This window comes from Mixophyes fleayi, chromosome 4, assembly GCF_038048845.1.
Source record: "Mixophyes fleayi isolate aMixFle1 chromosome 4, aMixFle1.hap1, whole genome shotgun sequence".
Classification (NCBI taxonomy): Eukaryota; Metazoa; Chordata; class Amphibia; order Anura; family Limnodynastidae; genus Mixophyes; species Mixophyes fleayi.
In genome coordinates, this window is record NC_134405.1 from 195,471,543 (window position 1) to 195,497,013 (window position 25,471).

General features: G+C 37.8%; 1 protein-coding gene across 1 annotated transcript in view; it reads right to left on the reverse strand.

Annotated features, from left to right (window-relative positions):
- Positions 1-25,471, reverse strand: part of ADAMTS20 (ADAM metallopeptidase with thrombospondin type 1 motif 20) — a 265,728-nt gene that overhangs the window by 96,544 nt on the left and 143,713 nt on the right. Inside the window, exons 18-28 of the mRNA XM_075209069.1 lie at positions 23,356-23,485; positions 20,643-20,769; positions 16,692-16,902; positions 15,842-16,006; positions 11,757-11,921; positions 11,057-11,179; positions 8,630-8,737; positions 8,144-8,308; positions 7,767-8,057; positions 6,220-6,381; positions 5,660-5,836 (exon numbers count right to left, since the gene is read on the reverse strand). Coding sequence (XP_075065170.1) covers positions 5,660-5,836; positions 6,220-6,381; positions 7,767-8,057; positions 8,144-8,308; positions 8,630-8,737; positions 11,057-11,179; positions 11,757-11,921; positions 15,842-16,006; positions 16,692-16,902; positions 20,643-20,769; positions 23,356-23,485 — 1,824 coding nt within the window. The remainder of the gene's footprint in view (positions 1-5,659; positions 5,837-6,219; positions 6,382-7,766; positions 8,058-8,143; positions 8,309-8,629; positions 8,738-11,056; positions 11,180-11,756; positions 11,922-15,841; positions 16,007-16,691; positions 16,903-20,642; positions 20,770-23,355; positions 23,486-25,471) is intronic.

Sequence of the window (25,471 nt, forward strand, 5' to 3'; positions counted from 1 at the left end):
CCCTGTGTGTAACTGCCTAGAATGCCTAGCCTGGAACCTTAAACCTTAAACCTTGGAACCTTAAACTGTGAGCATCCGACAGCAAAGTCCCATAATTCCCGGTGGGCAGAAAACTGCATGCTAATTATAGTTCTTGCCCAAGAAGGGTCAGCATAAATCGTTAGCAGCATAGATCATACACATATAGATTGTCATTACAGTGTAGCAGCAGATTATGTCTTCAGATGGCAACTTGCTTTCCTATCTATATATATTGAAGGCTAACGCTGCTCCTCACCTTTATAAACACACACACACACACACACACACACACATAAAACACACAAACTAATTTTTTAAAATGTTTGCAAATTTTTTGTACTTGACCATTCCTACTGACTAGATTTTCCTAATATCTTTGGCTTTTTTGTTTGGTTTATTTAGGTTTATTGGGTGGCAGTTACAATTTGACTCGATTTTCTATCAATTCAGTTTATTTGCACTTAGTGTTACTTTAATAGAACTGTACTAATAATTTTAAGCAACAAAGTGTAACTGCGATCCCACCTAAAAGGTAAATGTCTGCTGTGGGAGTAACTGCCCAACAAGAAGCAGCAAAAAGACGAAGAGTGGAGCAAGATAAAGTCCAACGACAAACTATGACTGATGACCAAAGATAAAGTGAACGTGCCCGTCACAGAGAAAAAAATCGAAGAGCGAACAGGACAGAGGTAATATTATGTCAATGGCTTCAAAGTCAGCGAACAAGATGCCACGCTATTCTTGATGTCGGTAACTTTGATGAAACAAATATTAATGCTCATAACTGTGGTCCTATGAACAGTATTTGGGAATTTTTCCACGCTAAGCATTTGGCGGCTGAGCAGCCATCTGACAAACTATTTAATCAATGCTGCCCAAAGGGTAAAGTCATATTGGGTGCAATAGGGTCTGCCCCTGTGATTGAGCACTTATTTTAGGACAGCATGAACATTCAAAAAACACTAGTGTACAATAAAATGCTCCAGTCAAGCAAAGACCCAAAACATACTGCCAGTGCAATCATGGGTTTCATGATGGTGAAATAAAGAGTAAAATCTTAGACGAACCAATCTCCAGATTTAAATCCAATCATTAATTTCCCTACTTGAATGAGAAACATCCAAAACAGAGGGCCACTGGAAAGAAGAAACCAAGAGCTTGGTAATGTCAATGGGTCAAATGTTGATCTCACTATTATGTAAAAAGGTTTTACAACTAAAAACTAAGATTTATTATTCTGAAAATTACATTTATCTTATTTGTCCAAAAGCATAAGCACACCTAACATGGGGGAATACAACATATAAAGGGTAAATAGTCTAAAACAATAAAGCATACATGCACAGATATGCCCAGAAAATAAATGTGATATTCTGTATTTCTGTTTCGTATTCATCTTTACTACTTAAATCGGAGTACTCTTAAGCCAGGGACACACATCTTCTGTGTTATGTTATGTTGTGCCGTAATATCCTAATTAATATAGAAATGTGTTTTCTAGGACCATTCTCAACATATATATGTATGTTTAATAGTTAGGAAAACCAAACAAATTAACACACTATAGTCCAATATTCAGGACCTACCTGTAAGTGCTCATTGAATAGTTTTTTAACTAATTTAATTCTCAAACCCATTATCCAATTGGGACCAATGCCTGTATAGTTAATGGCATGACCGCAATGCAATGTAACATGGTACAACAATTTGTTCAGTGAAATTGACAAATGTAACAAACAAAACAAATTACAAATCCACATTATACACAGGGGAAAACAATAAAATAGCATCATATAGATTAAGATTGTGTTGTTAATAAATAGGCTTGAAGTACAAAGGTTACACTCATAACAAACATATGAAATTGGGAAGTATGGATTAAACTCCTCCAGCAAACAACAACACCTTATGGTCAGCTTGTGCAGCAAATTCCAGTGCCTAAGATCAATACACCAAAACCATGCCAACTGATTTTGAGGACTCCTAGTCTTCCCCAAGAAATCAGTGTTGCATGAGTGGAGCATGGTAAGAGATTAAACGCCAGAACAATATCCGATTGGCCGATTAAATTATTATATTGCGCATCCATAAAAATGCATCACAAACATTACCAATCTAAAACATTATATCTAATATTTAGCATTTAGAATTATTACAACAATAATGTTGCAATAAAGATAATATTGTTGTAAGAAAAATTATAATAATTCCTCTATTGACAACCCACATACGGCTGTTAACTAGTAATGTGCTATTACCACATTGCACAACCCGAAATCATACATAAAATGTAAATACCTAAACTAGAAATAAAATGCAGCAATAGGACAGACCCCCAACCTCACAAATGATCCATTTCAATAAATGCATTTAAGTCAATACAATCATTGAAGCATGCAGGAATGGAAGAATTTAGTTGGTAGATCCAATATGTTGCTCCACATTTTAAATGTCTCATCAAATTCTACCTCTAAAATGTTGTAATTCTTTCTCTTTCTATAAATTTTAACAAGGTTTCATCATCAATGTGTCACTGGTGAAAGTGTCTATACACCAGTGTCACAGATTTACATCGAATGTGCCCCTCCTGTTTATATATCCATCTAAATAACATGCAGATTGACAATCAATTTCTTGTGATTGTTAAAATATTTAAACAAATTTATTTACAAAATTACAATTATTGCAATACCTCCAGTCAACTTTCACTGTGATTTCTTTTTAACTGTTAATGTGAGTAAACCTCCAATTGGTGCTGGTGCTAACCTATTTTTCGAACTTGCTGGCTATGAATTATTACTGTACCTTTATGAATAATACCTGCTAAAATATATTTTCAAGCATTTACATTATACTCTTCAAAAAGCCAATGTAAATTGTCTAAGCCCCTTCGTCTTGTGGTGACTTCCAATACTTTCCAAGCCTTGGATCTCTTCTGAGGGCCTCATCTCAGCTTCTCTTTCATAATCATTTACCCCAAAACATTCACTTAAAAGTAGTAACTCTTCCTCAAATACATCCGGCAGTACAGTTAATTTCTAAACAGAAAAATTTGCTTGAAGGAATGCCCTTTAACCAACTCTTTATGACGGCTATTTGCATTCAAGTGTGCATCCAATCTAGTGACTTAAGATGGGGTTTTAAAAATAGTTTTATTTAAAACTGCTTGCACATTTAGATCTAAAAAGCAGACTATACGTAAAAGCTTTGATTGAGACTATTATTCATGTATTTGAGGAAGCATTATAAGTGTTCTACATTATATCTTTTCAATTCTTTCATAAAGAAATAGATTTTTTTAAACACAAACACATTCATTTGTAAGTTAAAGTCACTTTTAATAACCAAAACACCATTTTTTGAAATAATAATATTCTATTTTGCAGTACATCAAAAATACAAGCATGTGTGGACATTATTATTTTTGAATTAATAATAATTAAAAAGGTTTTATAAAAAGTGGGACATTATGAGTTGTGTGTGTCTTTATGAGCGGTGTATTGTTGACGCAAAGAGTACAATTTCGAAAATGTATTAAATTCCCTTTGTTTCCTAAACCTGTAAGAGTCAGTGCAGACAGTAGGTAATATCTCTGCACTGACTAGACATAGGATAAAGCTTACACAAATTTAGCTTCACTCAGTTGAATGCATAGCCATGCAAGTACTAATCCAATAAAGAACATCAGGACTACACAGACACTTATGGTTTAAGGGAAAAGGATCCAATGGTAAGTGATTCGAATTTCTCATTCAACCCTTGCGTCAGTGCAATTACTTGAGCTGTCCTAAAGCTGAACCAGAACACCTGGCAGGTCAATAAGACACATTTCTAAATATAAGTTACAGAAAAATAAAATTTCAATTTTACAGTTTTATTAAAACTATGGCCAATCACTTAAGTACAAAAGAACATGGATTTCTTAAATGGAGAAACTCAGCTTGAATTGCAGTAGGCCTGCCTTCAGTCAGCACAAGCCTATAATCGATAATCTGCACTTACAGTACAGTACTACAGATGGGGAAAATGTCTACAGTCTAAAGAGTGAATGATTATCACTTTTAGGTCTGAACAGTCTTAGGCGTTTTCAGGGAAAGATTTATGTAGAACATATAGACATTCACATGCAGCAGATGACAACACCATTGTAATAAACAAGGCCAATTTAAAATTCTGAGTACATTAAAGAGTAGTAATCTTTCTAGAATCATTATTTTCTTAAAAATATTTTTTTTTTACAAATGTATTCATTTACAGAAAAGAAAGAAAATGGATATAAACAGTATAGGTGCATAAGACACAAAAACATGTTAATTCAATATAAAAACAGTTCTCGCTCTGGCATTGCATAAAAGAGTTGTCTTGGAGCAATGTAGCTTAATTTGGTATGAACACATAAGCAGCACCATCATTTATATGCATCTGTATTTAATAAAGCTGAATATTGTTTTTGCTAGCTGAAATCATGTTAGCTTATTCAATTTTAGCTCAACCAATTAAAATGGAATGATGGATTGTAGCATCCATACATTGAAGTGTAAACTGTATGTACTCTTTATCTAGGCGCTAGTAGCTTTCTTTTATAAACCATAAGGTTCCTAATGTCTCAAATAGTCTTGTGCAGTCACAAAATGCTTCAAGTTTCTCCAGTTCCGACAACATACATGTTTCCCTTAGTAAGCTATATTCAATATGCTGAAACATTTCTGTTGATTGGTGGTTAGTGGTATCAAGCTTGGTCTTGAGAACTGATTTGTTTTTTATGTTCTATATATGACTTTACATAAATTCTATCTACACACTTAATGAAGATGCAATATGCTCTTGATATTTCTCCTCAACATACCCTGCAGTGTTGTTGTTAAGTATGTAGGAAGGATTGGTCACTAAACATAGTAATGTGTTGTTCTAAGACACAGAAATGAAAGGTTGGCCATTTACAATTACCACATTTCCTGTAAAAAAAACCCTTTCATTCACATATGACTAATTTGGCTACCTTATATCAATACGCCATATTCCATGTTGTTATTACCATACAAAATGTTTCCAATTCTCACATGAAATTTTAACAATAAATATTGCTCATTTTACCACCATTCTAAATATTACAAAAATTGCTGTAAGCCACAGGAAAAAAAAATGCAGCTTTGTCATATTCATCTACAGTTACGCAAATATAGTCCTATGTGTGATAAACGAATTGTTTTGTTTGTTAAGAACTGTATAGTATGTAAATATTTGAATTTGATTTATTAGACTGAATTATTAATGTTTTCCCCTTATGATCACTAACTAATTATCTTCAAAACAAGATCACAGATTTAAATAAAAAATAAAAAAATAACCATACTGTAGAAAATAAAAATATTTTAATCCCTCCAGCTAAACAAGGAATTAAGTATATGCTTATCATTTAAAAAACTTACATTAACATTTACAAATGCTGAAAGATTTTAAAACAGCTCCATGTAACTATATATACATATAATTTTTTTTTACAAAGGAATGCCCAAAGTATGAATATATTATTCAAAATAAATATACTTGCTTTAAATAATCCTACTGTACACCAGTTATTTGTTGGCAAGTTGTGCATAATATGTTCCAAAGAAATAATGTAAATATGCTATCGTACCGATTTCCACGGTCCTGGATGCCATGAAGCATCAGCAGGGCATGCGTGTATGTTACACTGTGACACATTTGGCGGTTTATCAAGGACTTCACAGTTTTGATCATCCAAAACTTGTCCATTTGTCAGCTGGCATATCACCAATCTTGTTCTCATTCCACCTCCACATGTTTTTGTACACTGTAAATAAAGACAGAATTCCAAGGTTAATGCTAAAAAGTTTATGGGAAAAAAAAGCACTGAGTGCCTGGCCCAGATTTGATGACTGAAAGTGTGAACGCAAGATGTCTATGAGGGGTTGGAGCTGTATGCTGTGTTCTCTCTCTCATTTGGCCCTGCCCATACCCGCCAAGAGTACTCAATTTTCATTGGCTAAAGGGCTTGCTTGGAATGGATTGGACAATTACTGATATTAAGTAAAATATAATTATGTAAAGGATATTGCAATAAAATGTAACAGTAACAGAAGATTTCCTGTGGCGACAAACAGGAATGTCCTGGAAAAATTGGGCCTCCTAGCCTCCAAGTGCAGTATTCACCGTAAGTAACGTTATTATTCTTACCTCTCCCCAGCTTCCATAATTCCAGCGAGGACAAGGTCCAGAATCACAATGTCTTGATTCAGCAGGTTTGGTTGCCTCATCACAAAAATTACTAATCCTTCCTTCACCATCTTGACATACCACAACACGGCGCTCAAAACCACCAGCACATGTGCTTGAACACTGGTTAAGAAGGTTACAGAAAATTTGGAGCATTAATATTTTTAATAGATATGAAAAAAGTTGCGGGGAGAAAATATGAATAAAATGAAATCAATATGTAAAACTTGTATAAAAATTAAACTATCAAGTATGTTTCAAGTTTCCCTTTTATCAACATCTATTGGCTAATGTAAGTATTAATCCTTTCTAAGAAAAAAAAACTGTTACTAGAAATATAGCCACTATATTTTTGTATTAATTATGAACTTTCAGAAACTAAATTGAACATTTTTTTTTCCTTTACAAATGTGGAGACAGATCACTGTATGGTGAAAGATTAGCATCAAGAGCACACTACATTTCCTCCCAGAATAAGAGGAACATTTGTTCTCCATTTTTCTTCAGTTCTCCCTTTAAACTAATCTATCATAATTTAACTTCATCAGAGTTATCATACACCAAATGCTCTCCTCTGTTTCAACTATGTAGTATTCTAATAAAAGTCTGACACATAAATTCATAAGAACACAGATAGCTGAACTTATTAAGTGTAATTTAATATGGAAAATAAATCATTGCTTAAGATAAAAACAAATAACAAAATGGCATGCAAAGATATAACACAATAGTTTCTGGTAAAATAAAAAGGAATAACCAACAGAAATAGTAAAATCACGAATGATCAGTTTCTGTCTCCTGGGAATAATGGGTCACTTTTCAATATGAAAGTGACCTTCCAAAAGTGAACAAGCGTGCTAGATTTACAGGGCATTTTAAACATGTTACAGGTATCCACCGCCCCCCTTCCACTGTGATGTCAGGACGAGAAAGTCTGTGTAAATACAAATTAGTAGTTATTACCTCTTTTCAAACACCTTCCAAGTCAGGGTTTTTTTACACTGGCCTAACTTCTTACCAGAAAGTCCTAACAGGATAATATTACCTCCACACAGCATGCCATAAGTTTCCCTTCATTTACATATCAAACATGACTTCTGTAAGTATGACAGTTGAGAAAATATGACATTTTCCTATGTCCTTATTTCCCTTCATTCAAACGTCTCCCAGTTGCTCTTTCTCCTAGTAGCGATGTCCGGAGATATTACAGAATCACCAAGAATGTGAGGGGTTTGTTTATTGGATATCACTGATGATATTGATATAAATTAGAGAGAAATTGTGAGGGCTTTAGCTTTTACGACCTGTGGCATATATTGGTATTGGTCTGGAACTCTCTATTCATAAATACCACATTGGTAGAGCAGAAAATTTTAAAAATCAAAGAGATAATACAGTTTAGTCTCCCTCAACTCGGTTTTATGCCATGACTGGACACAGAGTTCATCTGAATACCTGAAAAACATGTTATGCAATACATAAAGACTTAAACATAAAATATTGCTTACTGCTCCCCAAGGTCCAGTCCGCCATTGGTTCCCACGACCTGAAGGCTTGTTATGTTGGTTGACCTTGTAGTTTATGTCATGTTCTCTAACTTTATGTGGGTTTTCTGGCTGTGGAAATCCCATGGGATGGTCAGGATTACCAGGATGGTATGTTTGGCAAGGAGCCAAATTACACTCTTGCTCTTTAATAGGTCTGTTGTCAGGATCACAGTTTTCATCCTCAATCCTTCCATGGTAACTGGTGCAAACAACCTGTCTTATAACCCTTCCTTTTCCACACGTTACTGGGCACTGGTCAAGCAAAATAATTATTTAGAAATCAATGGGAACTATAATGATTGTTTAAAGATTATTTTTAGACCACAAATAATACTTACAGGAGACCAGTCTCCAGACTGCCATTCTCCACAGGATGTAAAACAGATAGAAACTTCAGATGGTCGTGGTAAATGGGTACAAAATGATTCTTCAGCTACTGCACCAAATGCATCTCTACAGCTCACATAGCGAGCACGTTTACCTCTTCCACAAGAAGCAGAGCACTAAAATTTCACAGAAAATGCATATTGATTGATAATATATGCTTTATGCTTTCTATTAAAAATAATTCTTGGGTGTGCTTTCATTTGTATTATAGAGCAATACCTTTCTTCAAAGATCAACTGGAAATTACTGTATACATTTTAATACATTTCAGAACAAGACTTCAGTACTTATACAATACAATAATTAAAGAAAAGAATAACAAAAGAAAGGTACAATTATTTAAATCTCAATATAATAAGATTATTGGAGGACAAGGGAATGCAGACATCTCTGCAAAGTGTTTTTGGTAGACTAAATAAAAATCGTAAGGCACTTACTGGCGTCCATGACCCATATCGCCACTGTGCATTCTTATGCATTTGATCAACAGGAGAGATAGTTGGTGATATATAGGAATGTATTGGACAAGGAATCCTTTCGCAATCCTGCAGATATGAGACTAACATTAACATAACTTCTCAAATAATTCAAATAATAGCCTTAAAAAAACTAGAAATTCAAAAGTAATGAGACATTTTAAATAAAACCATTTAAGCAGCAATGTCGGGTTAAGTGTTTAAACACTTAACCTACGGGGTCCCGACATTGTCGCTGTAAATTAACATTAATACAAGTCGCGATGACGTCAAAGAGTAGTGCCGGAGAGGTCTTCATTCGGAAGAAGATGCAGTCAGCATGCTGGTGCATCGGAGATGTCCAACGTCGGTTTTCAGGTAAGTCTATTTAGATTGAAATCGTTTTTTCCTAAATTCACTTTTTATTTGTAGGTCTCCTTGCTGTGGGAATTGTGGCCATCGAATAACCCTAAACAATAGTGCTGATTCTACAATAACAGCAACACTGGTAATGTAATTTGCCCATCTTTTGCACCCAGTTTTCCAAATCTACTAATGAGCAGTCATGAATATAGATATATCTTCAAGACTAATTCTTATTCCCACAACATTATGATGTACAAGACATACGTAGATAACATTATATTCGTTTCGAAGGGGAAAAAAGACTACCTGGACTCCTCCTGAGACATATTGATCAGAATGAATATAACTCAAAATTCACAGCCAAAGTAGATGCCACACAAGTAGAATACCTAGACCTAGTAGTTATGGGAGTAGGCCACAAAGTACTTACAAAAAACTTTATAACCGTTGATACTAATAGTTATCTTCACTTTAACATTGGTCATGTATAAATTACTTGCAGGGGCTATTAACAAAATTGAACAGGTGAACAGAGGGTACTTACTGAGAAATTCTAAGAAAAGAAACAAGACAAAATTCCCTTCATTACAAAATTTAATTGTTGTGAAAATAGGATTAGATCCACCAGTACGAAATATTGGAATATTTTGAAAATAGACAAGATCCTAATGAATATTTTACCAAAAATTGTGTTTAGAAAGAATAATAAATGACAAAGGTTTCATCATATGTAATCATTGCAATGTATGCAAATACGCAAATTGTAATAAAACCTGCTGCTATAATCATGATAATAGAAAGAAATTTGAAATGAATTGTTTAACAACATTAGCTATATACTTTCTGGAATGTACTTGTGGACTGAAATATGTAGGGAAAACGTAACGCCCCTTAATAAATATATATATATATATATATATATATATATATATATATATATATATAGGCTCTGCCTAAGGATAGAAGTTTTTATGCTTGTTACAGAAAGCCATTGAAATATAGAAAACATCCGTAACCTTAATTTCGATATGTCCTCTAATATTACTTGTAAGTCTATAATGTATTACTCTTTATATATCTATGGATTGACATATGGTATATATAAAAAAAAATGCGTATCTGGAATATGAGCCAGTGTTATTTATATGAGACCACTTGGTCCTTAGCCTCTAATTGACTACCCTGAAATTCACCTATGATTACAAGACTAAAAGAACTAGACTCCGATTACTTGGCGAAAATATTGCAATGTACGGTGTCGGCACATGCGCAGTACGTCCGTCTGACTACCACGCATACTCAAAATGGCGATCCCCGACTAATTATACAGTAATTATCACCCTCCTAACAAAGTCTTAATAAGGACGAAACACATTGAGGAAAGCAGAAATAATCTCTCTACAAACTGATCACCAATGATTTGGGATTAATGCCTATCTGGACCACACGATAATGATTGCAGTTTCACCTAATTACTCCTGAATATCTGATACATCTAATCAAGATGACTGTTTCCACAGATAAGCAATTCTAATATCACTTGTTTGTGTTTGTTTAGTATTTTAATGGATTTTACATTTAATATTTTGTTTTAAATAATATCCCATATAGCCCTTATCTTTGTTTGGAGCTATATAGAGTTTCTCTGGACATTAGCATCAAATCAGATCCAATACAGAGAAGCCTCTTTTTCTTTTATATCTGGTACACACATAAGAGATTGTGATTCAGATTTTCTACCACCTAAATTGTAAATAATTATTACTTTATTTTTACTTTTATGTCCAATCTCTTTTGGTATCCATACACCTGAGCTATCAAAATCCAGCATTGATGCTATTACAGCGACAAGAGAATTCTATACTATGCCTATCTTTCTCTTACTCCAGGAACGCATACTTATAATTAATCATTATTGGCCTTAATTACCAATAATACTACAGTATTGGTTGCCTTTCTCTCCACCCTTTCCTTTTACAGATACTTTGTCCATCTGTCTAGAAATTAGAACAATCAAATTAAAAAAGCAATAGAGCTACTTGCCTGGCTGTCTGTAGGACGAGAAGCTGCATTGCATTCACGTTCATCCAAAGCAGTCCCATATGTTCCCGCACTACATTTTACTGTGCGTAGTTGGTAGCCATGATGTCCACAGGTAACAGAACACTGGTAAGAAACATATTTTGTAATTATGACTTAACTTCACTACTGTCACTATAAAAACAATAATAATAAGGTTAAAGTTGCCCAGGAGTAGATTGAAAAAATCAAACTGATTATCAAATTATAAAATATGTGTTTAATTGTACATCTCCATATGTAGGGCAAACAGGCTCAAGAGGTCACCATCCCACTGGGTTGATGTAGTGAGGTCAGACAATACCAGACACACACACACACAAAATATTTTTAAACATCAGTCAACCAAATTTTCTAATCAGTCTGATCAACATCCAATCAATCCCATTTGTATTTTGCCTTAGCTTAATAATTTTGGTACTACACACAAAGTCACGTTGGAGGAATTAAGTGTATTAGGTGTAATTAGGTGCATGATTTAAATCAAAATGCACAGAAAAACGTGTACATTAGTCAGCAAAATGATTTGCATTAAAAAGTATAACAAACGTTACATTAGGTACAATATACATTATAAAAAATAGATGCTAACAAATGTGTTGCTTTATTGTCTATTATATGTTCTATTACATTACTGCTGTACATAGAATTGATGTATACTTACTGGTCCCCAAGGTCCTATATGCCAATAAGCACATTCTTGAAGTTCACATGCAATGACTGACTCAGGCTTGGTGTTTAAATCACAATAATTATCTTTCAGCTGCTCATCATTTAACTGGCATGCCACATGTCGACGTCTGGTGCCTTTTCCACAAGTCACATGGCACTAAGAAAACACAACAACATTTTTCCCATACAGCTGTGTTTAAGAATACTAATCACATTTTACTATATATATATATATATATATATATATATAAATATATATATATATATATATATATATATATAAATGTTTGAAGAGCTTAACAAAATTAAAGATATTTGAGATAAACTGTGATCAATGGAGCATTTTCCTAGACTTCCCCTTCTCATGAATATCAGACTTCTTCACTGTGTACAGACGACAGCCTTGAAAAATGCATTGAGAATACAATGGTGGTGAATGGATTTTTTTACTGAAGAGTTCTGGGGCCTGATTCATTAAGGATCTTAAATGAATAGGTATCTTATTTCAGTCTCCTGGACAAAACCATGTTACAAATGAAGGGGTGCAAACTAGTTTTCTGTTTTGCGCATAAGTTAAATACTGACTGTTTTTTCATGTAGCACACAAATATCAAGTTTAAATTTCAGTGTACAAATAAGCTATCAAGTATTTGTGTGCTACATGATAAAACAGTCAGTATTTAACTTATGTGCAAAATAGAAAACTAGTTTGCACCCCTTGCATTGTAACGTGGTTTTGTCCAGGAGACTGAAATAAGATACCTCTTCATTTAAGATCCTTAATGAATCTGGCCCCTGGTTTTTAACTTTTACATACCATTTAGCTTGAAATGTTGCTAACAAAAATGGCTGAAAAGTGGTGAGACCCATCTGTAATTTAGTAGGTTCCATGTAAAAAAAACAATTCTACTTCACATATTGAGACGGAGAACAAATGCCCTGTTACTGACATCACCATACATCAATAGAAAAAAAAACTCCCTCAGCACAAAAAAAATCAAATTGCTATATATAATATGATTGGGCAGAAATCAGTAGACTTCTAACAGCAGGGCGCTTAGGGCAGAAGGGACCTTCAAATGATGTGACACCAGTGTACCACCAGTGCACACAATCCGCCGCAGACGGCAGCTCTTACCTTACTACTGAGCCCAGTTGAAGAGGGATCAGAGTGCTGCTCTGCGCTACATAGCTCATGCTGCTCCTTCATGATGTGAGCGGTTTGTGCAGAGCGCCAGTGACATCAGGAGTGTGAGTCACCAGCACTTACAGTATCTTCCTTCATGGAGCAGTGGTAGTGGAAACTGCTGTGAAGGCCAGAGCCTTCCTGTAGCAGACATCACAGCATGGGCAAACACAGGATTTGAAGAGGGAGGTTTCCACAACATGCCATCATTGGACATGTCCAGCATGGCTTTCATTTTAGATAGTGCTAAGCTGCTCTCCAACTGTTCCAGTCCCCTTCAAATACATGGGTATGGATCCTGTTATGTTCGGTCCTTTGTTGGAGAAAGGACAGGTATATGAGATATAGAAACCCTAGCACTTTATGGCTCCCTCCCTCAATCTAGTGCGACATTAAATCGAAAGCACCCATGTTTAGTCCTCCCTTCTTGCAACCAGTTAGACTGTAAATTAATTTCATTCACCTTTAACAAAAAGACCTATTTCCCCAAACATTCCTAACATTAAATTAATAGTATTCACATTTAATAAATAAAACTAATTCCTCCCAAACATTAAATAATTAGCATTCACTTTTAAGTCAAAGCAATCCTATTCCCCAAACTCAGCCGCACATTCAATTAATAATGCCCAAACCACCCAAGCATTAAATTAATCATCCAACCCTAAATGAATAAATCTGCACCAACTTCTCTATTATATGAAATAGACCCCACCATCAATAAATTAAAAATTAAAAGCATTAAGAGACATCCCCTGCACTTACACTGAAATCCCCCTTTTTCCTACACTTACATTAAAAGCTCCCCCAGGACAGGATCCATATGCTGCAAGCTATATTTACACTGGAACTGTTTGAACTTCTACATTAAATTAAAGCCCCCTCCCCCTACATTAAAAGATCTTTCCCTCATTGTGACACAGTGTGACAGGTGCTGTTTCTTGTCTCCTGTTGACTGCACCACACATGAGACCAGGGCCGGATTGGTCATCTGGCACTTCTGGCAACTGCCAGAAGGGCCGATGGTCAGATGGGCTGGTTCGAGCAGTGGGTGTGTGCCACACAGAAAACGGGGGGTGAGGGGAGAGAGAAAAGGTGCCACACAGAAACCAGGGGGGGGGGGCATTGTATCAACTGGGGCACTATTGTGGCATTGTATCAACTGGGGCACTATTGTGGCTTAATTTCAACTTGGGGCACTACTGTGTGGTATAATATGATTTGGGGCACTACTGTGTGGTATAATATGATTTGGGGGCACAGCTGTGTGGTATAATATGATTTTGGGGCATAACTGTGTGGTATAATATGATTTTGGGGCACTACTATGTGCTATAATATCAATTGGGGGCATGTACTCAGGCAGGAGTTTAGGTGGGGGCTAATTATTTAATTTGTGCTATTTTATTTGTGGGGTGATGTGGGTTAATTTTATATTAGGGCTTAGCAATTTAAGATGGGGTGATTGGACCTTTAATTTAATGCTGGGGTGGTTTGGGGGCTCTTAATTGAAAGTGGGGCTGTTTGGGATAAAAATGTGCATATGAATTATTTCATGGCAGCGATGGTTGCGGGAAATAGGTATATTTATTAAAGACAAATGCTATTTAATTTATTGCTGGGGTTGTTTGGAGGGAGGGAAATAGGTTTATTTATCATCAGCAGCAGCTATTTATATTAAATGTGAATACTAGTATTTTAATGTTGGGGCTGGAGGGAGACCTAATTATAAAACATGGGTTGTATTGATTAACCACCAGGGCTGATTGGAGTTTTCCTAAATTACATGTACCCATTTTTTTCCAAATAGGGCCTCCAACATTCCAGTATCCAGACAAGCAGCAACTGAACTAAAAACACCAGCAGCCACAGGTGGTGAAAGTAACAGGACAGTCTGCCAACTGTCCTGAATATGGTGGTGAAGTCCCGAATTTTGGTGACTGTCTCGTTTAGTGAGATTTGGTCCGACTACAAGGACAGTTGGGAGGTATGTCCCGCTTCACACTGTACTACTTGTGAAGGCAGAACTGCATGCAACTAACATTTGTATAAAATAATAGCCATGTTACATAATAGGGGCTCCCTGTCTTAAATACCACAGGCTCCCCAAACGTTAATCCAGCTCTGGTTAGCAGGAGGGAGCGGGTAGCTGCTCCAAGTCTCTGGATAGGACACAGACTGCAGAGCAAGCCGAGGAGCTCTAAGTCTCACAAGATTTGGTAATCTCGTGAGACTAAGAGTTTCCCTGCTCACTCTACAGAAAATTCATACCCTGATGGATGTCAGCAGCACCAGAAGCATAGATAAGTACAGTGGGCTGAGGGTGTCATAATGCACCTCGGGGGATGGTGAGATAAATGTAATGTTTTAATTTAATGTATGTATCATTGCCCCATGTTGGCCACACCCACAACACAATGAGGCCACGCCTTTTTCGGTGCCGCCGCGCAGGAAAGTTTCCTTCTGCAAGAACTGAGGTGGGCCTATGTACTTTAAATGCCAGGGCTGACTTTTAGTCCCAGTCCGGCCCTGTGTGAGACACATTCCGGCAGTGTGGGAGAAAGGGACGGGGACACACTGCAGGGGAGAGAGGGCTGTGAACACACAGCAGGGGAGACGATCCGCAGCCGCAAGCTGTAAATTGGCTCGCACTGGGGGAGGGGCCAGCCACTGCAAGTACACCATGACCCAGGCATCAGGAAAGCCACCCTGGGCGCGCCTGCACAAGTGGTGGGGAGATGGAATAAATGTGACGATGGGAAAATGATGCTCTTATACACAGGCCCATTCATTTCAAATTCTTCCCAGTTAATCCTTTTAAAATGGTTTCACTGATATTAAATTAATGAATAATTTTTAAATGTTTAGTTTTACAATTACTCATATATTACCTCACTCCACTCACTGGTAATCCAAACAGGGCATAAATGTTCACTACAGCTCTGGGTTACAGTTTTATGCTCCTCTTTACATTCACTGTCAGCCAAACGTTGCCCAAAGTTGTTTATACAATAAGCTTCTCTTTTCTGCACTCCCCTTCCACAGCTCTGAGAACACTGCAACATACACAAATCAAAATGATTATTTGGCCAGACACATCACTTCCACATTTAGAGCAAGATAACTTGAATTACAAATTGCTAAATTCAAATTCTTTTCTGGTCACCAAAATCGCAGCTGAGATGAAAAAAATACTGCCTCCAACAATAATTTAACTTGTTTTGTAAGATATGCAATGAAATGAGAGAGAGAGAGAGAGAGAGAGAGAGAGAGAGAGAGGGGGGGGGGGGGGGGTGGGGTGAGAGGGAGTGAGAAAGAGTGAGAGGGGGGCAAGAGGCAGGGATGGAGAGAGATGGAGTGGGAGGGAGAATGAGAGAGGGGGGGAGAGAGGAGGGGGAGGGGAAAGAGAGAGAGGGGGGGGGAGAGAGGGGGAGGGGAAAGAGAGAGAGGGGGGGAGAGAGAGTAATACATATATAAGCTGCTGCCACAATGCTAGCAATATACATCATATTATCTGTTAGCAATACAATGGATGATGCTCTTTACGTATTGTAATGACTGAAATATCTGGATTGGGACTAGCTGAGTGTTTTTTAGTTTGCCCTTTCTCTTTACCCCTTGCTACCAGCAGATTTATTTTCTTGCCACTTAGACAATGCACTATTGCATTGTCTTCTGCCCCTTATGACATACGGCATACTATAGACAAAGTGAAACCATACTACACAAATGCAAACACACCTGTGCCCATTCAGAATAACGCCAGGTGGCAGAGAGACAGTCCCCATGGCAAGGTTCTCTGTTTGGAGGCTTAGGATGGCTTCTACAAAATGTATCTTCCACTGGAGTAGTCAAGCCTCTTGAAGCAGAATATTTTATACAACGTACATCTAAAGACCGATGTCCAGGTCCGCACTGCGCTGAACATTCACTTTTACCAATAACATACCACCTGTAAACAAAAAAACATTAGATAGAGCGAATTCATTTATTACTGTTACTAATGAGAATAAGTTATTTTATATTATACTTATCAAATTCAAATTTCTTTCTGAATGATAATAATAAAATTGAGCACCTTGAAAAGACAGGACAATGGCTAGTGTAACACTCAATTGATGTCAGTATTCACTGGAGTAATCTGAACAAGCATTTAACTGAGAACATCTATCATAAATCTTTATTCTCAGGTGCCAATAATAATGTAGCAATAATAAATTAATTTAAGTGAAAATTGTCACATGAAAAAGGATGACAATGTGTTATTTTAATATTTTTAAGAGGCATTAAATCAGCTAATTATTATTGGTATTATTTTATATTGCTGTTAAGATCAAAGTGAAAAGTTATGAAAGCCATGAAAATTGACATTAGTGTATCTTTAGAGTTGAACTGAGTGGTTTCATATGAGTTAAGTTTATAAGTTTAACCAGTTTTGAGAAATGTAAGTTAAAAATGTATCTATTATAACTAACAACAGGTATTACAACCCATGGAATGTTCAATGTGAGCTTATGCAGGTCACAATGCTCTATTATCACGCACCAGGCTCCCAGGTCCTGTTACTTAACCATCCACTGTCTTTCTAAGCTGTCCCTGCGGTCCGCAGATCTCTCTGCAGGATGCTGCCCAGTCTGTCTGCACTCCAGAGATCCCTCCAAAACCAGTGTATGGGTGTTGCCATCTTGGATTCAGTCACCTGATCCCTCTCAGCCAGTCAGAGTGCTGCTTCACTTCAGATGACCGCAACCTCCAATCAGCATGTAGCAGTTACCATAAATAGACTTTCTGGAGCCCTAACCTGTTGCCAGTGCAACGTTGATTATTTAAATGACAACCTGGTTTCTAGCAGTCTGCAGTCTACTCAGTTCCATTTGCCCAGACAGCGCAGCCTGCATCCAGTTCTGTTTACAGCATTACGGTTCCGCTTTCAGCATTCCGGTCTTCTTTGCTAATCTGATCACCATCTTGCTACTCTTGACTTCTTGCCAGTCTCCTGTGCCACTCATAATTAGTAATCTCCCGAACTCTCAGCAATCACTATCTACACTTGTTCTTTTCCTCTCATGCAAAAGGAGGTAATTTGGCCAGTCAGCTTTGTGCACGTAGCCACAAGTTCAGCTACAGAGGCACAACCCAGTCCAGTTACAGACAAATCCCCAGGTGTGACACTCATATTATATGTTCCCTCTGTAGATAATGTTTGTCACGGTTTGGTAAACTGGATTCTTGGGTCTGCCCAACTTGACGCTACTCCCAGTAGGGCGCGGAGTCTAACGGGCGGATGGTATTCACTAGTGACCACCGCAAGGTGATTTGGACTTAGCGGCGTCCTCCCGCAGGTCGTGGCCCCTACCAGGAGTGTCAGGCGAAACTCTAGGGGAATCTATAATAAGATGTTATGAAGAGACACAATGGAGGCAGACGTAATGTAAGCTCTTTGGCCGGTGGCCAGTGGAGACTGATGGAGTGTAAGCTCTTCAGCCAGATGGCGGTGTGAAGACAGATGCAGAGTGAACAATTCAACCAGCAGGATAACGGAGACAAGTGCAGTTCGAGCAGCACAGCCTGTAGTGTAGCAGCACAATTGAGACAGGTGCAGCATGAACACTTCAGCCTGTAATGTAGCAGCCCAGCGGAGACAGGTGCAGCGTGAATAGTCCAGCCAGCAAGGTAACAGAGTCAGGTGCAGCTTGAGCGATATAGCCCGTAGTACAGCAGCACAGCGGAGACCGGTGCACCATGGACAGTCCAGCCAACAGAGTAACGAGGACAAGGAGGTGCTGAGGATCCAAGTTAAACGTACAGGAGTCAAGACGGAGTCTAGTCGGGCAGGTAACTTGATCAACAGGCACTGAGGAGAAAGGGGAAGTGCCTTTTCAAGTTTGGAGCCAAACTGATAGCCAATGAAAAACATGCAGAGGACACAAAGGCTTAAGGTCTGCGTCTGCGCAGAACCAAAGCCAGGACGCCAGCAGCTGAAGTATGCATCAATGGGGAACAGGTGAGCGTGTCGGTCTTTGGTTGTAGAAGCCGAATGAGCACCGTGTGACAATGTTACAGCTGGCATAACAAAACTGTTCTTTTATTTTTGTTTTGTGCCAGTTGTTTATGAAGTAAATATTGTACATCAGTCATTTGTAATATAAACGGGAAGCTCATAATATACCCCAAAGCCTACTGTTGAAACTCTTGAAGCTGTCTTGGCCTTGCCCTGATGGCCTCTGGCAGACCCGCAAATATTTGTGTGATGCAAGACTCACAGTCACAATGCATACTTTGGTCTGATATGTGAGATGTTGCCACTACAAACATATCAGTGACAGACAGGGTGGACCATAACATGAAACGCCTAGGTTAGATCATGGGCGTTTTTCGCTGATGTTCATAATTACTTGAACTTTAGAGTATTCTGAAGATCCTTTGCTCCATGCAGGCTAAAGAATGTTGCAATTAAAGAAAAATGCACATAGGCATGTGCATGTAAAACAAATTATTTAAAAAATAAAATTTAAACATTTTACATGAGATATGAAAGAGGGTGAAATGAGTGACAAAACTGTGTTTACACTGCCCATGTAAGCATGCTGTTCAGAAATTAACCTATCTGTATGATTAGCTTACTGAACTGCTGACTATGGTACACAAGCATAACCCCTTAACAATAGAAGCTAGACAAACAGAAATCTCTGCTAAGCGGCCTCCAGATCTTAAAGACAATCTACAATGAACCACTATATTTAGTGGGATCCCTCTGAGCTCAGCAGCTTTTTCACATTAAGTGTGTCAGAAACATACACGAATTTAGTCAATCCAACATGTTCAGTCTGGCTTGGCACTATTTGCAGTGAAGACTTTCAGTCTAATGTGACATAGGTTTTCACCATTGACAGTCTAATGTAGCGTAGTTATTCATCACTTGTGCCATACAGGTGGCGGTCCCTCTTGCGGGCACAAGACATGATCGGCAGGAAAGTACAAAAGCACAAAGGAGTTAGATAAGGACTTCTGGAGAACCCAGACCGGAATCACTAGGTATTAATAGTGGCCATCTCCAGCATTGAAGGTGGTCTTACACTTGCCCTCATCACCTATGCGGAAAAGGATGTTGTGATCAGAGGAAGGGGGTAGTGTTTTTTCACAGTCAATGAATTAAGACCATGGTAATCAATACATGGCCAAAAGTCCCATATTTTTTCTTAACAAAGAAGAATCCAGCTCCTGCTTGACAGGAAGAGGACCTAATGAAACTCCATTGCATGTTTTCTTTAATGTGTGACATAACTTGAGTTTCCAGAAGGGACTATAGATAAACTCGACCATGTGGTGTAGACTTCCTGGGAAGAAGATCAATGACACAATCCTATACACTATGAGCGGCAAAATTTAGAACCTTGATTACTGAAGACGCCTTGTTAGTCAGAATACTTTGAAGGTATAGCAGGAGTCACAGAAGTAACAGATGCTGATAACCCTCTGGGAGGTATCACTTTACGTATGTAGTGAACTCGACACAAGGGTCCCCAAGCTAACATTTGAGCAGATGAACAATTCACATAAGGTAAATGTAAATGAAGTCATGGGAGGCCAAGAATTATTATTATTTTGATGTTGTTATAAAGGCATAAAGGTAATCAGGAATAATGATAAAAATATATAAGAAATATGAAAAAATACTGAATTAATATTTACCTTAATTGACAGTCTGCATTACATGACTCAGCTATGGAATCTGGACGAGACAAATGTTCACATCTTTGATCAGAGACAACAACTCGATCACTTCTTCGTACACAGGTAACTTTTTTTTTCCGGTCACCTATAAATGGAAAAAATAAATAAATACAGAACTATTTTAAAAGGCCATTAAAATAAGATATAGGTTACTCCAATGTGGGAAGGGATCTTGTAATATTCCCAAATGTACAGTATATTTACCCCTCCTTGCGATGTGCAAAACTTTATTCAAAAGGTATCATTCAAACAGCAGTTAAATACAACATATACAATTATAGGAGTATGCGATCTAATGGATTAGTAGGGAGGAGAGCAATTGATGAGAATAAATTTAACAGCCTCAGTATAATTACCTGAATCAATATGATCAGACAGGTTTAGCAATTTTGCTCAGAAATGTCAATCATTCATACATACATTATCTATGAATTTTAACAAAAAATCAACATTTCTGTAAAAAGTGTTTGCATTACAGATACTGTAGGCTGCTGTATAAAACTTAATATCTGCATTCTTAAGGGCCTCTAACAATTGCATATTATATCATCATCAACTATTTATATAGCGCCACTAATTCCACAAGGCTGTACAGAGAATTCACTCATATCAGTTCCTGCCCCATTGGAGCTTACAATCTAAATTCCCTAACATATACACACATACCGAGAGAGACTAAGGTCAATTTAATAGCAGCCAAATAACATACTAGTATGTTTTTGAAGTGTGGGAGGAAGCCGAAGCAAACCCACGCAAGCAAGGGGAGAACACACAAACCCTACACAGATAAGGTCATGGTCGGGAATCAAGCTCATGACCCTAGTGCTGTGAGGCAGAATTGCTAACCACTAAGCCACTGCATTGCCCATTATATGAATTGTTATTGCAATGCTTTTTTAACAAATATAAAACACATTTTTTTATAGAGATGTATTTACTTAACAGGAAGGATATACTCCTTAAGAACTTTGGATGTACACATGATAAAAGCACACTTTTTACAGTGTGAACAGTCAAAGTTATTAAAGCTTAAATAATAAAATGACTGTATAACCACTCTGTATATATCAGATTATTACCAAGTGGTTATTTAGATTATCATACAGCAACAACCCTCTACAGAAACATGCAGCATGCATTATCAAGCCTATACAGAAACATGCAACATGCACTAACAACCTTTTACAGACATATGCAGCAACAACCCTCTATAGAAACATGCAGCTTGTAATACCAACTTTTTACAGAAACATGCAGCATGCACTAACAATCTTTTACAAGCATGCAGTATCAATCTTTTACAGAAACATGCAGAAACAAACTTTTACAGAAGCATGCAGTAACAATCTTTTACAGAAACATGCAGCAACAACCTTTTCATGAAACATGCAGCATCAATATTTTGCAGAAACATGCAGAATGCAGTAACAACCTTCTACCGAAGCATGCAGTATCAATATTTTACAGAAACATGCAGCATCAATCTTTTGCGGAAACATGCAGCATGCAGTAACAACCTTTTACCGAAGCATGCAGTAACAACCTTTTACCGAAGCATGCAGCATGCAGTATCAATCTTTTACCGAAGCATGCAGTGTCAATCTTTTACAGAAACATGCAGCATGCAGTATCAATCTTTAGCCGGAACATGCAGCATGCAGTAACAACCTTTTGCCGAAGCATGCAGTAACAACCTTTTACAGAAACATGAAGCATGCAGTATCAATCTTTTACAGAAACATGCAGCATGCAGTATCAATCTTTTACAGAAACATGCAGCATGCAGTATCAATCTTTTACCGAAGCATGCAGTATCAATATTTTACAGAAACGTGCAGCATGCAGTATCAATCTTTTACCGAAGCATGCAGTATCAATATTTTACAGAAACATGCAGCATGCAGTATCAATCTTTTGCAGAAACATGCAGCATGTAGTAACAACCTTTTACCGAAGCATGCCATAACAACCTTTTCCAGAAACATGAGGCATGCCGTATCAATCTTTTGCAGAAACATGCAGCATGCAGTAACAACCTTTTACCGAAACATGAAGCATGCAGAATGAATCTTTTACAGAAACATGCAGCATGCAGTAACAACCTTTTACAGAAGCATGAAGCATGCAGTATCAATCTTTTACTGAAACATGCAGTATCAATCTTTTACAGAAACATGCAGCATGCAGTAACAACCTTTAGACGAAACATGCAGCATGCAGTATCAATATTTTACCGAAACATGCAGCAAGCAGTAACAACCTTTTACAGAAACATGCAGTAATTAGTAGTACCATTACTTCTCATAACAATGCAATGTGGACCAAACATGGGCTGATCTTGCCACCTGACCTGAGCATCATGCAACAGTATCTCTTTTCAATTTTGCCACATATTTCCCAAGTGCCAAATGGCCGGATCACTTTGGTGACTGTTAATACAGTTTGCAGATGACCGCACACATAATCAGATTAATCATCTGCAAACCAAATTCTCATTCATGCTTGAAAAAGATTGATTTTGAGCAGATCATTGACAGACAAGATTAACTTTTTGAGGCTATACACATGCTGATATCCATTTATGTAACCATTGTCTAAGACATTGCAATTACAATGCAGATATAGTTATCTCTGGTCACAGCTGTTTAAAAGAACAGTTTCATTGCTGTACCTTGGCATAGTTTATTGCAGGCTTGCCATGGCCCATATCTGTCCCACGAAAATTGGTTGATTCTATCCTCAACTGGAATATTAAACTTATACCGTACATCAGGATTGTATAAATTTCCAACACACAAGATCTGGAAAACAGAGAAATGAATCTGTAATATTAAATATGTTCCTTGAAAAAGTACAATAAATCGAGTAAACAAACAGCTGTGTTGTTGAACGTATTTGATACTGAACATAAATGTATAAAAATAATTTTAAAAAAAGGTAATAAAGAAATAAAAACTGTGCAAAAATGTAAAGATTACAAAACAATAGTGCAAAGTCTAAGCCCAGTGCATCAATACACCTATATAAGTATGACCTAACAAAAACCTCCAATATATTATAGAAGTGGAACTAGGTTACACGCACTTATTGCAAAAACAACGCTAACTAAAGCCATTGACAAAAGTTTATGTTAAAAGTATGTTTCATCAACATGTCTCATATCTGCTGTGCAGCATAGTTTACTAAGTACTTAATGAATATTCCCATAGAACTCCATTTCCAGTTTACAGAATGCCAACGCTTCTAAAGCAGCATGCAATGATGAAATTGACATGACGTGAACGCTTGTGTGTGTGCACATTTACTACATTAATTTTTGGACCACAAGCAGAGAGAAGCGCTTAACTGGCTTCAAGTATTTGCAATAAAAGCTTTATTTAGAGTAAGACAATTTGACAGTCCGAACGTGGTTGCAAACTTATGGGCACAAAAACAAGATTTTTGTACTTACCGTAAAATCTCTTTCTCTTAACACAGTTGGGGGACACTGCTCACCTTGGGGAATAGAGGGCGCAGTGGAAGAAATGGCACTAAAAACTTGTCTAGCCTGCTCCCCTCCCCTCTATGTCCCCTCCAGGAAGCTCTCTGTTTATTTAACTAACAAAGACCTTTACTTGGAGTTTAATATTCTATATCTTGCCCGGAGGTAGAATGACCCTCTGGCATCTCGTGTCGAACAAAAGACTTAAGATGACCATGCGCTGAGTAGGAACCAGATTCGACTTCTTGACACTGATCACCCAGCCATGGGAGTGATACATCTTTGCCGTGAGGTCCAGATATTCCCAAAGGAGAGCGGCTGAATTTTTTTTGATCAAAAGATCATCCAGATAAAGCAAGACTGTCACTCCTTGTTGACATATACTTGCTGCCCTGGCTGCCATCACCTTCGTGAGTACCCTTAGTGCTGTGGCCAGCCCAACCGTGAGCGCTCTGAATTGGAAGTGGCACTGGCTCACCGCAAACCAAAGGATGCTGTGGTGACTGGCCCATATGGAAATATGCATATAAGCATCCTTGATATCCAATGATGCTAGAAACTTGTTCTTTCCCATTGAATTGATAACCAACTAAATGGATTCCATCTGACAACTGGTTCCCCTCAGGTGTATGTTGAGGGATTTTAGATTCAGAATTGAACGAAATACAGATCTGGTTTCTGTACCATAAAGAGGTGGGAGTAATAACCCAACCCTCATTACTCCTCTGGAACTGGAACAATGGCTGCTGCTGCTAGCAAGGACTGAATGGCCCCCAGAAGTGCCACTCTCCTGGTCTCGTCTCTTGGTAAGGGAGTGGACAGAAAATGCTGCTGAGGCATCCCTAAGAGGTCTATCATGTATCCTCTGGCTACCCCCTCCCCATACCCAGTTGTCTGTGGTAGAACTGAACCACTAATCCTGAAAGATTAGCAGTCCAGCCCCCACCACTGAAGTTCCCAGTGGGAGGGTGTAGGCAGTCATGCTGATTGCTTGTCAGTCTGCACGGGCCAGGATGTCATCCCATCCAGGTTATTCTACCTCTCTGAGCTGCTTCCGCGGGCCACAAGACTGATCCCCTTGATGAGGCACCCCTTGTTTTCCCAACCAAACTAAAGGAGCAAAATCTTATGCCCTTTGTTTTGGAAACGGCAACCGGCAGAAGTGAACTCTTACCTCCCGTGGCCTATGAAGTTTTACAAGACTGGGCCAAATAAGCCAAAACTATCATAAGGCAAGGCCTCCAGATCTTTCTTGGATTCGACATTCACCTCCCAGGATGAAAGCCTGAAGGTGCGTGTGGTCGCC